This window comes from Nymphalis io, chromosome 11 (genome assembly GCF_905147045.1).
Source record: "Nymphalis io chromosome 11, ilAglIoxx1.1, whole genome shotgun sequence".
Classification (NCBI taxonomy): Eukaryota; Metazoa; Arthropoda; class Insecta; order Lepidoptera; family Nymphalidae; genus Nymphalis; species Nymphalis io.
In genome coordinates this window covers 3,257,003-3,271,218 of record NC_065898.1, presented here as the reverse complement: position 1 = coordinate 3,271,218, position 14,216 = coordinate 3,257,003, and the positions used below count along the sequence as shown (strand labels likewise).

General features: G+C 38.0%; 1 protein-coding gene across 16 annotated transcripts in view; it reads left to right on the top strand.

The window, feature by feature from the left end:
- Positions 1–14,216, top strand: part of LOC126771566 (kinesin-like protein unc-104) — a 98,805-nt gene that overhangs the window by 74,259 nt on the left and 10,330 nt on the right. For 12 of the 16 annotated variants that reach the window (XM_050491503.1, XM_050491502.1, XM_050491500.1 and 9 more), the window contains 14 exons: positions 179–329; positions 931–1,097; positions 2,323–2,437; positions 3,160–3,293; positions 3,657–3,868; positions 5,246–5,434; positions 6,194–6,331; positions 6,965–7,095; positions 7,356–7,529; positions 7,876–8,056; positions 8,367–8,457; positions 8,537–8,635; positions 8,881–9,090; positions 9,173–9,311. In XM_050491503.1, coding sequence (XP_050347460.1) covers positions 179–329; positions 931–1,097; positions 2,323–2,437; positions 3,160–3,293; positions 3,657–3,868; positions 5,246–5,434; positions 6,194–6,331; positions 6,965–7,095; positions 7,356–7,529; positions 7,876–8,056; positions 8,367–8,457; positions 8,537–8,635; positions 8,881–9,090; positions 9,173–9,311 — 2,131 coding nt within the window. The remainder of the gene's footprint in view (positions 1–178; positions 330–930; positions 1,098–2,322; positions 2,438–3,159; positions 3,294–3,656; positions 3,869–5,245; positions 5,435–6,193; positions 6,332–6,964; positions 7,096–7,355; positions 7,530–7,875; positions 8,057–8,366; positions 8,458–8,536; positions 8,636–8,880; positions 9,091–9,172; positions 9,312–14,216) is intronic. The other 4 variants (XM_050491508.1, XM_050491507.1, XM_050491511.1 and 1 more) reach the window with 2 other exon arrangements.

The window sequence follows — 14,216 nt, the reverse complement described above, 5'->3', positions numbered from 1 at the left end:
TTTTATTTTATAAAATAAATCTTATTATGTCAAATATATAACAGTTGAAAAGAGAATCCTCACTTCGGAATATTATATAAAAACAAAAATATATATCTATAAATATAATAGGGAATATATCCAAAAATATAATTTTGCGTAATAAAACTATTTTGTATAAAAAAAAAATTGTTTGTAGGTCAACGAACCTATAATACTGAAGACTGGATCTCGTGTGATCCTGGGAAAGAACCACGTGTTCCGATTCACTCATCCCGGACAGCCTCGCGAAGAGCCCGTGTCTAATAAGGACACAGTCAATGATACGCCCGGAACGAATACGGATAACGGTACGTATTGGCCTCATTGCGTCTCACAGCATTTCTATGTTTCCTTTGATTACCGACCAAAAGATTACTTATAATAATACTCTAAAACTCAGTAGAGCTTGCTTCGGTTGAGAACTTCTTGGTCTACCCCCATCGCCATCTTAATTCTTAGAAATACTAATAATGTTTCTAAAAACACAATCATTTGTATTTTGATTGCCAATAATTCTCAATGACAATTTTATGCATAATTTTCTCTGCTTTAATGCAAGTAGGGTAACAATAAAATGTAGATTATATAATACAATATACATTTTTTAAAAACTTTTATTAAAAAAGAGTAAGCATACAAAAAGCGATTTAATGATTCCTAAATATATATAGATCAGAAAAATAGATGTATTTAATTTTATTTCATTAAATTGACATGAAGAAATGAATGATTATCACTCTTAATGTTAACATCAAGATAATTATTATGTCTTATATCGTATATAAAAGTAACTGCTGAGTTTATTGGCGGTTCTTTTAAGTAAAATCTTGTTAAATAACGATTCAAGTAAGCTTGTGTCATTGTCCTCTAACATGATTTCTAAAATATTAAAATTAAATACGTCTATAGCACCGAGTGACACGGAGACCGTTGATTGGGACTTCGCGCAATGCGAGTTGCTGGAGAAGCAGGGAATCGATTTGAAGGCCGAAATGCAGAAACGATTAATGGCCTTAGAGGAACAGTTCCGTAGAGAGAAGGAACACGCTGATCAGCAGTTTGAAGAGCAGCGGAAGGTATGGGATAAACTGTTAAAATTCTCAAATCTATGGATTTTATGTTTAAAATATATATATTTAGCATCCAGAAATGAAACTGATATTATAAAAACATCAAATTGGTATTTTTAAAAATAGAACACCAATTCATACAAATTGATGTAAATATCAAACTCAATTAGACTTAAAAATCCAAATATCACTTGATTTATATTTAAAAAAAAACAAGTCGCGCCAATGATGAATTAGTTACCTAACCTTTCTGTCCATCAACAAAATGGCGGTTTTAAATTAGCGCGTGTCTTTTTTTAACAATGCTGTTGTATGGATCGAGAAGTATAGTTAAGAAATTATATATAAAATAGGTAGGCAGATGAGCAAATATTAACGATCCCTTATATTGCCAATGCGCAACCAACTTTGGGAACTAAGACGTTATGTCCCACGTGCCTATACACTGGCTCACTCACCCTTCAAACCAAAACACAACAATACTAAGTATTGCTGTTACACAACAATAGTAAGTATGCTGTTACACAACAATAGTAAGTATGCTGTTACACAACAATAGTAAGTATGCTGTTACACAACAATAGTAAGTATGCTGTTACACAACAATAGTAAGTATGCTGTTACACAACAATAGTAAGTATGCTGTTTGGCGGTAGAATATTCTATTCAAGATCATACAGATAAGTCATTATTGTTGGTTTTTGAGCGAGGTATTTAATACATTTTACTATAAATTTAAAATATATGTGCTTTGATAAGTTTTTTTGATGGAGTTATTAATTGTTATTTAGGAACGCATACAGTTACAATAAATAAATAACTAAAACATTTAAAATGCACAAAAAATCTGCAAATATTGTTAAAAACACAAACGGAAGCAGACATCAAATCACTGGTGGTAGGGCTTTGTGCAAGCTCGTCTGGGTAGGTACCACCCACTCATCAGATATTCTACCGCAAAACAGCAGTACTTGATATTGTTATGTTCCGGCTTAAAGGGTGAGTGAGCCAGTGTAATTACAGGCAAAATTGACATAAAATCTTAGTTCCCAAGGTTGGTGGCGCATTGGCTATGTAAGCGATGGTTGACATTTCTTACAATGCCAATGTCTAAGAGCGTTTTGTGACCACTTACCATCAGGTGGCCCATATGCTAGTCCGCCTTCCTATTCTATAAAAAAAGGCATAGACTGAGTATACATAAACCAAAATGGTGGGTATTTGTTTTTAGAACTACGAAGCCCGTATCGACGCACTTCAGAGACAAGTGGAAGAGCAAAGCGTCACCATGTCCATGTACAGCTCCTACACGCCCGAAGACTTCCACAACGATGAGGATATATTCGGTGAGTATATACAATTTATATCTTAATTTTAAAGACACAAAAATATTAGTAAATTTTTAGACCAGACACCACCAGACAATACAGATTAGCTATATTATTGTTCAAGACGTAAATACGCACTTAAGTATATATAGGTATTTTTTTAATTAGGTCATCCCCTGCAAAGTTTCTTCGAAATTTGTACTTTGGAAATTTGAAATAATATTGGCATGTGTAGGTAATGTTTGTACTATTTATGTTGATAAAGATATAAGGTTGTTCGATAAATCGTAAGCAAATGAATGAAAACATGTGAGCATTTAAGCACTTTAGTGCTTGACGATTCATAAATAATTGTAAAAGTCTATTTGTATAAAAATATAAAATAAGAATTGTAAATTTTGATAAGAATGCAAACTGTTATGTCCTTATGGTGATTAAAACGAAAATATGTTTTAGTATCATAAAAATGCCTTAATATTACCTCGTATCCGATTTTTCTATCGAATTTAACGTAAAGCTTGTGTTAAAAGTTTGGATGACAATAGCCCAATATTAAGTGATACCAATTTTAGATCGTTGAGTGGCCCGTATACCATCGAGCTATTTATATTTATCGTAAAGTCACTACACATATATTCTTTCAAGAAAACCCTCCGACGTTGAGATCTTCAATCTTACTTACGAGGTGTGATTACACGAAATGTATGCAATAACAGTAAGCGTGTGATATTGTGGGGTAGTGAATCCCCTGTTTGAGACAGAATGCTGGTCGGCGCGTGAGGTGGGGCTGGCGGCCTGGGCTTTCCGCAAGTGGAAGTACCATCAGTTCACCTCGCTCAGGGACGACTTGTGGGGGAACGCGATCTTCCTCAAGGTTAGTCAAATATAAAGTTAACATGAATCAATACTGTGGTCATGCCAAGCATGGAATTGATGTCGAGTCTAAGTGGTACAATCTCTTTATGAAATTAATTTGATATTGTTATCTCTTTCTTATCTGCAGGTTATGCCAAATTTTGTTGTTAAAATTTTGATTATTTTCCTTTAATTTACCGCATGAAAAAATGTATTTTTCCGGTACTATCACCTAAACTTTACCTACCTTCAGCTACGTGAGCTGGAGGCAGGTAAACATTAGTATGTTAATTTCAGTCTCGATGAGATGATGTAAACAATTTTCAGCTTTTGAAAATTGTAAATCAATACAGTGACTCTTGAACAAATTCCATTGACGCAGGAAGCGAACGCGATATCCGTGGAGCTGCGCAAGAAGGTGCAGTTCCAGTTCACGCTGCTGACGGACACGCCGTACTCGCCGCTGCCGGGCGAGCTGGCGCCGCGCGACGACGGCGACGACGACTACCGCCCCTCCGCGCCCACCGTCGTCGCCGTCGAGGTCACCGACACCAAGAACGGCGCCACGCACTACTGGACGCTCGAGAAGCTGCGGTGAGACCCTACAGATACACTAACATCCAACTGCACGATGGGTAAAGTCAGCCTCGGATCTACAATATTTCCGCGGCAGCATTATTGCCGCCGTCCGCCTAGCATTCTGAAATAATGACTGAAGAAGCTTACAAAGCAAATATACTGCGTTTAAATGTTACAATTGCTTTTATCTGATAGTCGAATGATTTTATATTTTATCATACTTTAAACGTTTTTCAAGTGTTTGATATAATTTATAAGACTGAAAAAATCATTAGGATTAACACTCGCATGGCACATTATGAATTTGATCTTGGCGGCGTTATTTGGTGTTGCTAATCATTGCAACAAATGCGAGTAACTCGTACAGATACCACCGGCTTACCGATAGATCCGAGGCTGGATAGAATTAGAGATTCTCCGTTGTGAATGTTTGTCTGTTTCGTGGATATAATGGAAAATAAAAGTAAGGTGTACGCTCCTTACAAATTACATTTAGGATATTGATTATTTAGTTTAGTAATTTTGGAGTAATGTTTGGGACTTTGTAGCGTAGAGACTCGATTATAGAAGTTTATCGATATATACTTAGTTTTGTAGGTATTTTTTACATACTTTGAACAATAAAAATGTACATAATATATTATAGATATTTTCTTATATTTTTAGGACATAAGAAAATAAAGAAACGAAGATTAGTTTAGTTTAGTTCTAGTACTTGTAATATTAATAATAAATTCTAAGGTATCGACTACATAATACTGTATTTATATTTAGTTTTTTTTTTATATATTATTTATTTCACATTTTTAACATGAAAGTAATTATTATTATTATTTGCATTTTGTTGTATTTATTAATTTTTCTGTTGTTTAATATATTTTTTTCTTAATATTCATATTTTGCTGTAGCAATATTAATTATATTTTTTCAATTAGATAGTCAATCGAATAATGCGTTTATTGAGTTCATATATAACATATGTAAGTTTTGTTTTATATGTAACAATATTATGTTAAAATACAAATTAATTGTTAGGTAAGTACATATTTTAAAGATAAAATTGTACATCAATGTGCATAAATATTTATGAAAACGCTTCTTTATTTTGCTGCTTATTATTATCGTTTACATAACAAATGCTTACATATACTTTAACACACATATTTATTATAATTATTTCACTCGTTATTACGTAAGTGTCGTCGGGCAGATGTGAAAATTTTGTTCAGGAACAAAAATATTGAATAAAATAAAGGGAAATTAAATAGGAATAAAATAATGACCAGGAATACGTAGATAGCTTAACTGAGTAAGTAAGTAGTTCCGACCCACGCGGCACCTGAGGCGGTAGGGCTGGAGGCGGTAGAGTGCAAGGCGGTGTGTTGTCCGTAGCCACCGGCTGGAGCTCATGCGGCAGATATACAACATGAACGAGAGCGCTTGCGCCGACGACGAGCCCGCGCCCCCCGCGCCCCCCGCGCCCGCCGCGCCCGCCGCGCCCGCCGACCCCGCTCTCCTGCACTGTATCTCCGCCTGTGCCAACAACACGCGGCTCTCGCTCGCCAACCTGCTGCCCTCGAGGTTTGTGCCTCCGGGAGAAACAAAGCAGAGCGAGACGGAAATACTAGTTGCACGAAATTTAAAGCGAGTCGCACGTTTCGAGAACGGTTGAGATGGATATTCGGACGCCTTAACCGATATTAGTCGAGGTGGCTTCTATTCTGTCGTTCGTATAAAAGTTAACTTCAGGGCAATAACTGCTGTTTTGTTTCTGCCTTCGATGTGATGTGAACGAGGGGGAACTAGTTTTACGCTTTCGTCGACATCGGCAGTCACGCTTTTGTAATAATGTAAGGCTTTTTTAGAGTTTTATATGAATATTATCGAGGCGGACTGCTAAGTGCGAGGCTTTACTGACCAGACGTGTAACGAATGAGGTCACGAAGGAAGTATATTTTTGCGTTCCATGTGAATAATGTGCGTATGTCACTGCATTCCAGGAGCTTTTCAGAACTGCACAACATCATCATCCAACAAAATAACAAACACTTTGTACGGCCATTCAATAATTCTAAAGCTATTTTAAAATTGAGATATTACTTTAAATGTATTGTCGCCGCGCTTCTTTTTATATAATTTATAAATAATTTTATCATGTAAATTAAAATGAAATTTCTTTTGATTGTTAGTAAAAATAAATGTCTGTTTGTATTTGCTTGCATGTGCTGCGTTCAAAATGCTAAAATTTGTTCAAAGCTTTACTACGTTGTAGATTTTATGCACAATTTGGTTAAGCATTTTTGACGTTTATGGTCTAATATTTAAAGTATATATTTGCAGGCAACGCTTAGAACTGATGCGTGAGATGTACCACAACGAGGCGGAGCTGTCGCCCACCTCGCCCGATCACAACATCGAGTCGGTCACCGGCGGTGATCCGTTCTACGATAGATTCCCGTGGTTCCGTCTAGTCGGACGGTAAGCTATTTCTTATATACCAACAGTACTCTTCTGCTTCAAAAGACCTTAATAAAATTGTTGAATTTTTTTAAAGAATTTTTAATTAAAGATAATTAAAAAAATGGTATCAGTGACGAGGTACTTACAAGAATTGATGTGTAAACATGTTAGCTCATGTGTTGATCTCACGTACACATTAACGCACTTACAAAAACCAAATCTTACGCTGACGTCATCTGACGCTCGAAACCTTATGGTGACGTCATCTGACGCTCCAGCTCTCAGTTACCGTGTAGCGAGCGCTAAGATGTTTACACATTGAAAAGTATCTTATACCATATTCCAAAATCTTTTCCATCTAGTCACCGAGTTTTATTCGTATCCACTTAATAGTTTTTACTTGAATGAATGATTCTCGTGAATTTCTTAATTTCACATTTATAATATTATCATTAATATAATACAGAAATATGTTACCGTAATTAAATACTGACTCCTTACACAAACTGATCTCTTCGTGGAACTATGACTTAAGATAAAATTCTATTAGTTAAGATACGAGGCAAAACTTAAATATCAAAAAATTATAAGGGTGAAGTTGTGATATCGTGATTCAATTTCTAGAAGTGACGTACAGATTTTGCCCCACAGGAGCTTCGTGTACTTGTCGAATCTTCTGTACCCGGTTCCACTTATTCACAAGGTGGCTATAGTGAATGAGAAAGGAGACGTGAAGGGCTATCTCCGGGTAGCCGTACAGGCAGTCATCGACGCCGAAAAAAGTAAGATGTTTTAAAATCTCATCTTTCAAAATGATAAGAGCAAATACGGCCCATTGGTTAGAACACGATTGCAATTCAAAATTGCGGGTTCATAACAGTTCAAAAGGACACCAAATTTGTATGTGCTTAAATTGTGTTTTTACTTGAATCTTCTCAATAGATGAGGCCTTAGCCCAGCAGTGGGATAAGTCATTACTTTACTGTTTAAATTTGCAAGTGTGAAAATGGATGTCAATAATTCGATTTCGATTTCTTTTTAGATAACGCCGAATTCGCTGCTGGCGTGAAGCAGTCAGCTAAAATATCTTTTGACGACGATATAGTGCCAGCTCGGTCAAGGCTGAAGGCGATTTCGAGCGTTGAGAAGAACAACGCTATTAACGCTATCAATATCGAAGATCGACCCGAACAAGACTCGAATATCAAGATTGAAGGTTAATATTTATTGTATTGCTTTATAATTATGAATGATGAAACTGTGATCGAAATAGCAACTAAAGTCTAAGATAATCGATACAGATAAATAAAATGGAAATGTATTTTTTTAATAATTTAATATTCTATGTGTACAATTCAAATGCATTATATACATACGATAAGATGGCAGATTTTCAAAGGGTTTTCGTCACAAATTAAAGCCCACGCTGGTAAAGCCGCCAATTTTGCTAGTTATGCTATATATTACTTGAATAATCAAAAATTAGAAAGTCACAGTCATACTTATACTGTGAAACTGTTAATGAGTTCTAGTTGATGAAGTATGTGTGCTTTCGGTACCAGAACTAGCAGTCGGCGAGTGCGACGCCGACAGCGGGCGGGGCGACAGCTCGCTGGCCTCGGAGCTGAAGGAGGAGGACCTGCCCGACCACCTCACGCTGGGCCGCGAGTTCACCTTCCGCGTGACCGTGCTGCAGGCGCACAGCGTGTCCACGGACTACGCCGACGTGTTCTGCCAGTTCAAGTGAGTGGCCGCACTAGTTATACTGCCGATCGTGCGATCCGAACGCCCCCATTGTGAAGTAGTAAAGAAATTATGTCTAATGTTTAGTATTTTTGTGAGTGAGCCAGTGATATTACAGGCACAAGAGACGTAGCATCTTAGTCTATTTTGGATAAAAAAAGAATACGCTGGTCGATTGGAAGAAAATTTAATAATTATATTTGAAAAACTAAATTATCTTCTCGTTTTGTTTTGATCAAAAGTTTAGTTTTTTATGTAATAACGGAAACGATCATTAAATTTTAATTTATTAATTCTTTCATTGTTTTAGCTTTCTGCATAGAAACGAAGACGCTTTCTCGACCGAGCCTGTCAAGAATGCCGGAAAGAACACACCTCTCGGATTCTATCACGTGCAAAATGTAAGTTTAGATTGAGGAATTAAATTGAAATAGAAAACATCTAAAGACTCGGTGAATTTTAACGATATATACTTTTTAGATCACCGTTCCAGTGACGAAGTCGTTCGTCGAATACATAAAATCGCAACCGATAGTATTCGAAGTTTTTGGACATTACCAGCAACACCCTCTGCATAAGGTAACGAATAAACTCAAAGGTTTAAAGCTGTAAATTAGTTACACCGTACATACATATACATTGTTAATCAAAGTTGTTAAATTTATTTCATATAATATAAGCCTTTCAATTTACTACCTTCGCTCCAAAGCTCACGATTAAAAAGTTGAGCACCTGCAACACAAACACTCGACCCGTCGAACACAAACATTCGAGAGCGTTTGCTTTATGTATAGTCAAGTGAGTGGCGGCCGGTTCTGTGGCAGGACGCGAAGCAGGACGGGCCGGTGGGGCGCGCCCCCCCGCGCCGCATGCTGCCCCCCTCGCTGCCCATCTCGGCGCCCGTGCGCAGCCCCAAGTGGGGCGCGGCCAGCGTGGCGCCGCCCTGCTGCTCGTCGCACCTGCACTCCAAGCACGACCTGCTCGTCTGGTTCGAGATCTGCGAGCTGGCTCCCAGCGGCGACTACGTGCCGGCGGTGAGCGGCTACCAGACACGAGTCGTGGTATAACTATAGCACCCGTCCGTCTATTTCCTACATTCAATGTGCTGTTCACTAGGTGGTGGAACACAGCGACGAGTTGCCGTGTCGAGGCCTGTTCCTCCTGCATCAGGGAATCCAGCGACGCATCCGCATCACTATACTTCACGAGCCGTCCTCTGACTTGCAGTGGACTGACGTCAGGGAACTTGTCGTCGGTAAGAAATAAAATTTATTTATTGATCATTTGTCGGTAATCATTTTAATTTCTAATAACAAATTTGAATCATTTTAGAATTTCTTAAATTGACTTTAAACTATGTTGGGTTTACATTAAAGTATACATTTTAATGATTTTTTATGAAGTGCATTGTTCGGACAATTGACTTTGTCCTTGCTTGTACTATTAAATCAAACTGCACACTGTTGTTAAACTCAATCTTTAATTAAAGCAAAGAAATGTATTGTACAAATAAATAAACAAAACGGTTGCGTGATCTAGGATTGGGTACAATGCCATCTACTGGTGGGAAGCGCAAAACAAAAAAATAGTATGACATATTATAATTTTGACTTGAGCGAAACTATACCGCGATTCAAGAGTATACTAGCGCCATCTATTACGCGTATGCTTAGTTATAACTTACAATATGAATAAAATATATTAATTATTAACTTTTATCTGACAAATTAACATTGAATTCAACATTCCGCCCACCAAAGAACTTGTTCTTTTGGTAGTTCATATGAACTATATAAATTCTTACATGACAACCGCCCACCGTGATACACAGAAACAAAAACAAAGTACAAGAATATATCAAATGACATATAACAGTCTTATTAAAATAACTTAACCTAACTTACATACTATGCTTTAGTAATGCCCATACATTAAATAGCACTTGGCAGAATAGAAACCTTATTGAGTGGACGTTTGATCAATCCATTTTTAGTTTTAATAGTCAATACTCTAGTGAGTCCATCATGGCCAGAATGCTTTTGTTCTATTTTGCCTAGTAACCATTTTGTTGGTGGTAGGTTATGATCCTTAATCACAACAATGTTGCCTATATCCGGATCTTGCTTCTTCGTGAACCACTTGTACCTTTGATTGAGGCTAACCAGGTATTCTTCTGACCATTTTCTCCAAAAATCATTTACCATCTTTTGTGTCAGCTTCCATCTCTGCAAGCCAGTTACTTGTACGTCAGTCGGAGCCTCATCGGGAATCGCAACCATTTGCTCACCGATTAAAAAATGACCGGGAGTTAATGGCTGTGGATCTCCGGGGTCTTCACTCAAATATGTCATAGGCCGTGAATTAAGGCAGGCTTCAATCTGGGTCAGAACGGTTGAGAGTTCCTCGAAAGTTAAAGTTGAATCTCCAATTACGCGTTTAAGGTGTGTCTTGGCTGATTTTATGCCTGCTTCCCATAGACCACCAAAGTTAGGTGCATTTGGTGGGATGAAATGCCAAGAGGTTCCGTCGTTTGCAAGTGCCTGAGCGATTTCTATAGGGAGCTTGGATTGGGCAGTGAGGAACATGTCTCTTAACTCCTTTTCCGCTCCTACGAAATTAGTCCCGTTATCGCTATATAAATCGACGCATTGGCCTCTTCGAGATACAAATCGTCGAAATGCGGAAATAAAGCCCTTTGAAGATAAATCCGATACTGCTTCCAGATGTATCGCTTTGGTGGACATACATATGAAGAGGCATATGTACCCCTTATATGATTTTGATCCTCTGCCAGGTGAGAACCTTATATTTATAAACCCAGTGAAATCAACACCAGAAGATTTAAAGGGTCTTGAAGGTTTCAGCCTGCACTTTGGTAGCTGACCCATAAGCTGATTGTTATTTTGTTGGGAAAATCGTAAACATTTAACACATTCGCGATAACATTTTTTAACTCTTTCTCTAGCCCGTACTATCCAATACTTGGAACGTAGGTAATTTAGCATGATTTGCGGCCCACCGTGCATAGTTTTATAATGGGCATCAGTTATTAATAATGAAGTAAGATGGCTATTACTCGGTAAAATAACTGGATGCTTTACATCAAATCTCGCTTCTGACTCCTTAATACGGCCACCTACTCTCAAGACTCCATTTTTGTCTAAAATGGGGCAGAGAGTATGCAATGAACTTTTTCTTTTAACTTCTCCATGAGACTTTATCTGTTGTATTTCTTCCGCATAATAAATATGTTGGGTGTTTCTTATAATTGTCTGAAGAACTTCTTCCATTTCTTTCACAGTAATAATTTCAAACTCTTTGATCCTTCGTTCTTTTGATAGTATTACTCTATTTTTCCTTGATGACCTTAATATTCCTATGTATCTCTTACAATATGCTAAAATCCTGACCATTCTTGTTAAGTTTGAAAATCTTGTCCAGACAAATTCCTGTTCTGATTGAATGACGGCTGTTAAAGTCTTTATGGGCCGCTCCTCAATAGATGTGGAGAAATCATTGCGAAAATCGTACGTACAGTTGTGGTGCAGGCAGTCTGGACCGTGCCACCACAGCGTGAGACCAGCTAAATCAGCTCCTTTTATACCCCTAGAAGCAAAATCTGCAGGATTATTAATTGTTTCGATGTGACGGAACTGACTGGAATCTAGCATGGTATGAATTTCCGAAACCCTGTTACTAACAAATGTATTCCATCGCGTCGGTTCTCCACGGACCCAAGCTAATACCACTGTGGAATCTGACCATGCGTATAAATCTTCTTTAGGTATTTGCATAATTTGCGAAACTTCGTAAATCAATTTAGTCGCGAGCAAGGCGGCGCGTAATTCTAGCCGAGGAATACTTATTTCCTTTTCAACTGGAGATACCTTTGTTTTGGATGTTACCAAATTAACATGAATATTGCCGAATGCATCCGTCACTTTCATATAGACAGCACCAGCGTATGCTGCCTGAGATGCATCTGCAAACGTATGTAATTCTATTTTATCACCCTTATGAGACTGTAACCATCTTGGTATAACAATATTTCTTACGTTGTGCAGATCTTGACGAAATGAGCACCATTCCTTATACAACTCGGCGGGTAAGTTCTCATCCCAATCTAACTTAGCCTTCCATAATTTTTGGATGAATATCTTTGCTGTTATAATTACTGGCGAAATCCAGCCCATTGGATCATATAATCTAGCAATATCAGAAAGAACCTTGCGCTTCGTAATACGTTCGCATAAATTTGGTAGTTGTAGTGTATACTCGAAACTATCAGTGGTTTTATTCCAACTAATACCCAACACCTTAATCGTATTATTGATCTTGAAAATTAAGGGTTGGTCTAATCTCTTGCATCCATCTTCAATATGATTCATTAATCTCTCACTGTTACTACACCATTTTTGTAGACAAAACCCACCTGCACTCATCAGGTTATTCATTTCTTCAAATATCTCTACTGCTTCCCTCTCCGTCTCACATCCTGTTAGCAAGTCATCTATGTAATAATCCTGAAGAGCGATTTTAGCTGCACGAGGGTACTGTGCTTCTTCGTCCTTTGCAAGTTGTTGTAATGCCTTTACAGCCAAATAAGGAGCACAGGCAGTACCAAAAGTAAGTCTCAAAAGTTTGTAATGTTCAATAGGATCTTTAGGGTTCGATCGCCAAAGAATGCGCTGAAAGTCAGTGTCCTTCTCCTCTACTCGAACTTGTCTGTACATTTGTACCAGATCTGCTATTATGCAAAAAGGATGACGTCTCCATCGCATCAAAATGTGGCGCAGATCTTGCTGCAGCTTCGGTCCAACAAGAAAACAATCGTTCAACGACACCTTGTTCATGCCCTTGCAAGACGCATCGAAGACGATGCGTACCCTTGTTGTCTCTTTATCTTCTCGGATCACTGGATGATGAGGCAAGTACACTGCCTTTGGGTTATGTATGTCTTCAATGTTCTGAATCTGTACCATATGATTTTGGTCCTTGTATCCATTAATTACGCGTTTGTATTCTTCATATAATGGTGGATTATTTTGTAATTTTCGCTCTAAGTAGTGGAATCTACGCAAGGCTATATCTCTTGTCTTACCTTCAACACATCTTGGCTTATGTTCCTTGAAAGGTAAACGCACCACGTATCGACCTTCGTTGTCTCTTGTAGTAGTGGCTTCAAAAAATTGCTCACACTTGATTTCTTCTTTCGTAGACTTCTTCAAAATTGCATCAGGCTCTCTTTCAATTTCCCAGAATTTTTTTAATAGGTCATCCTCTTTTACTCTTATATGAAACCCGACTAATTGTGGGTTTTTTGAAGTGACATTGTTTCTTACTCGACCAGATAGAACCCAACCAAATTGTGTCTCTTGCGCTATCGGGCCCTTCTCTGTTGGATGTTTCAAGAGGCCCTCTAGAATTATGTCTTCATACACTTCTACTCCTAGAATCATATCGATTTTTGCAGGTGATCCATACTCAGGGTCAGCCAAGCTAAGTCTCTTAATTTCTGGCCAGTCGGTAATCTTTGTTTGACATGTTGGTAAAAATGATGTCAACTTTGTTAATACGTAGGCATCAACATTTATTGCGTGCTTTGATTTTTGGTTGTGAATTGACTCTAGGCTTAAAGACACCATGCTTCTTGACCTTGCCAACTTGTCACCTATACCAGAGACTAGACCATTGGTATTGGTTCTCTTTAAACCCAGTGATTGTGTCGTTGCTTCGTTTATAAAAGAACCCTCTGAACATGGATCAATAAGAACTCGTATAACTTGTGAGTACCCATTTGCGGAACTTGCTCTGACTATGGCAGTTGCCAACAACATCTCCTTCTGATTCCTTTTTGTAACCAAATGAGCTATCACTGGTGTCTGCCTCTCAATACTATCCTTATTGACCGGTTGAGCTTCTGGTAAACTTGGTAGTTCGCTCCTCTCCAGATGCAGCAAAGTGTGGTGTCGTCTACCGCAGCGGCGGCAACAAGTTGACGATCGACATTCTTTAACGGAGTGTGTAGGTGCAAAACAATTGAAGCAGAGTCTCCTTGATTGTATTACTTCAGTTCTCTCTTTAGGAGTTTGCTTTGCAAATTGTTTGCATTGATATAACAAATGCTGACCCTTGCAAATAGTACAAGAAGGATTTGCTC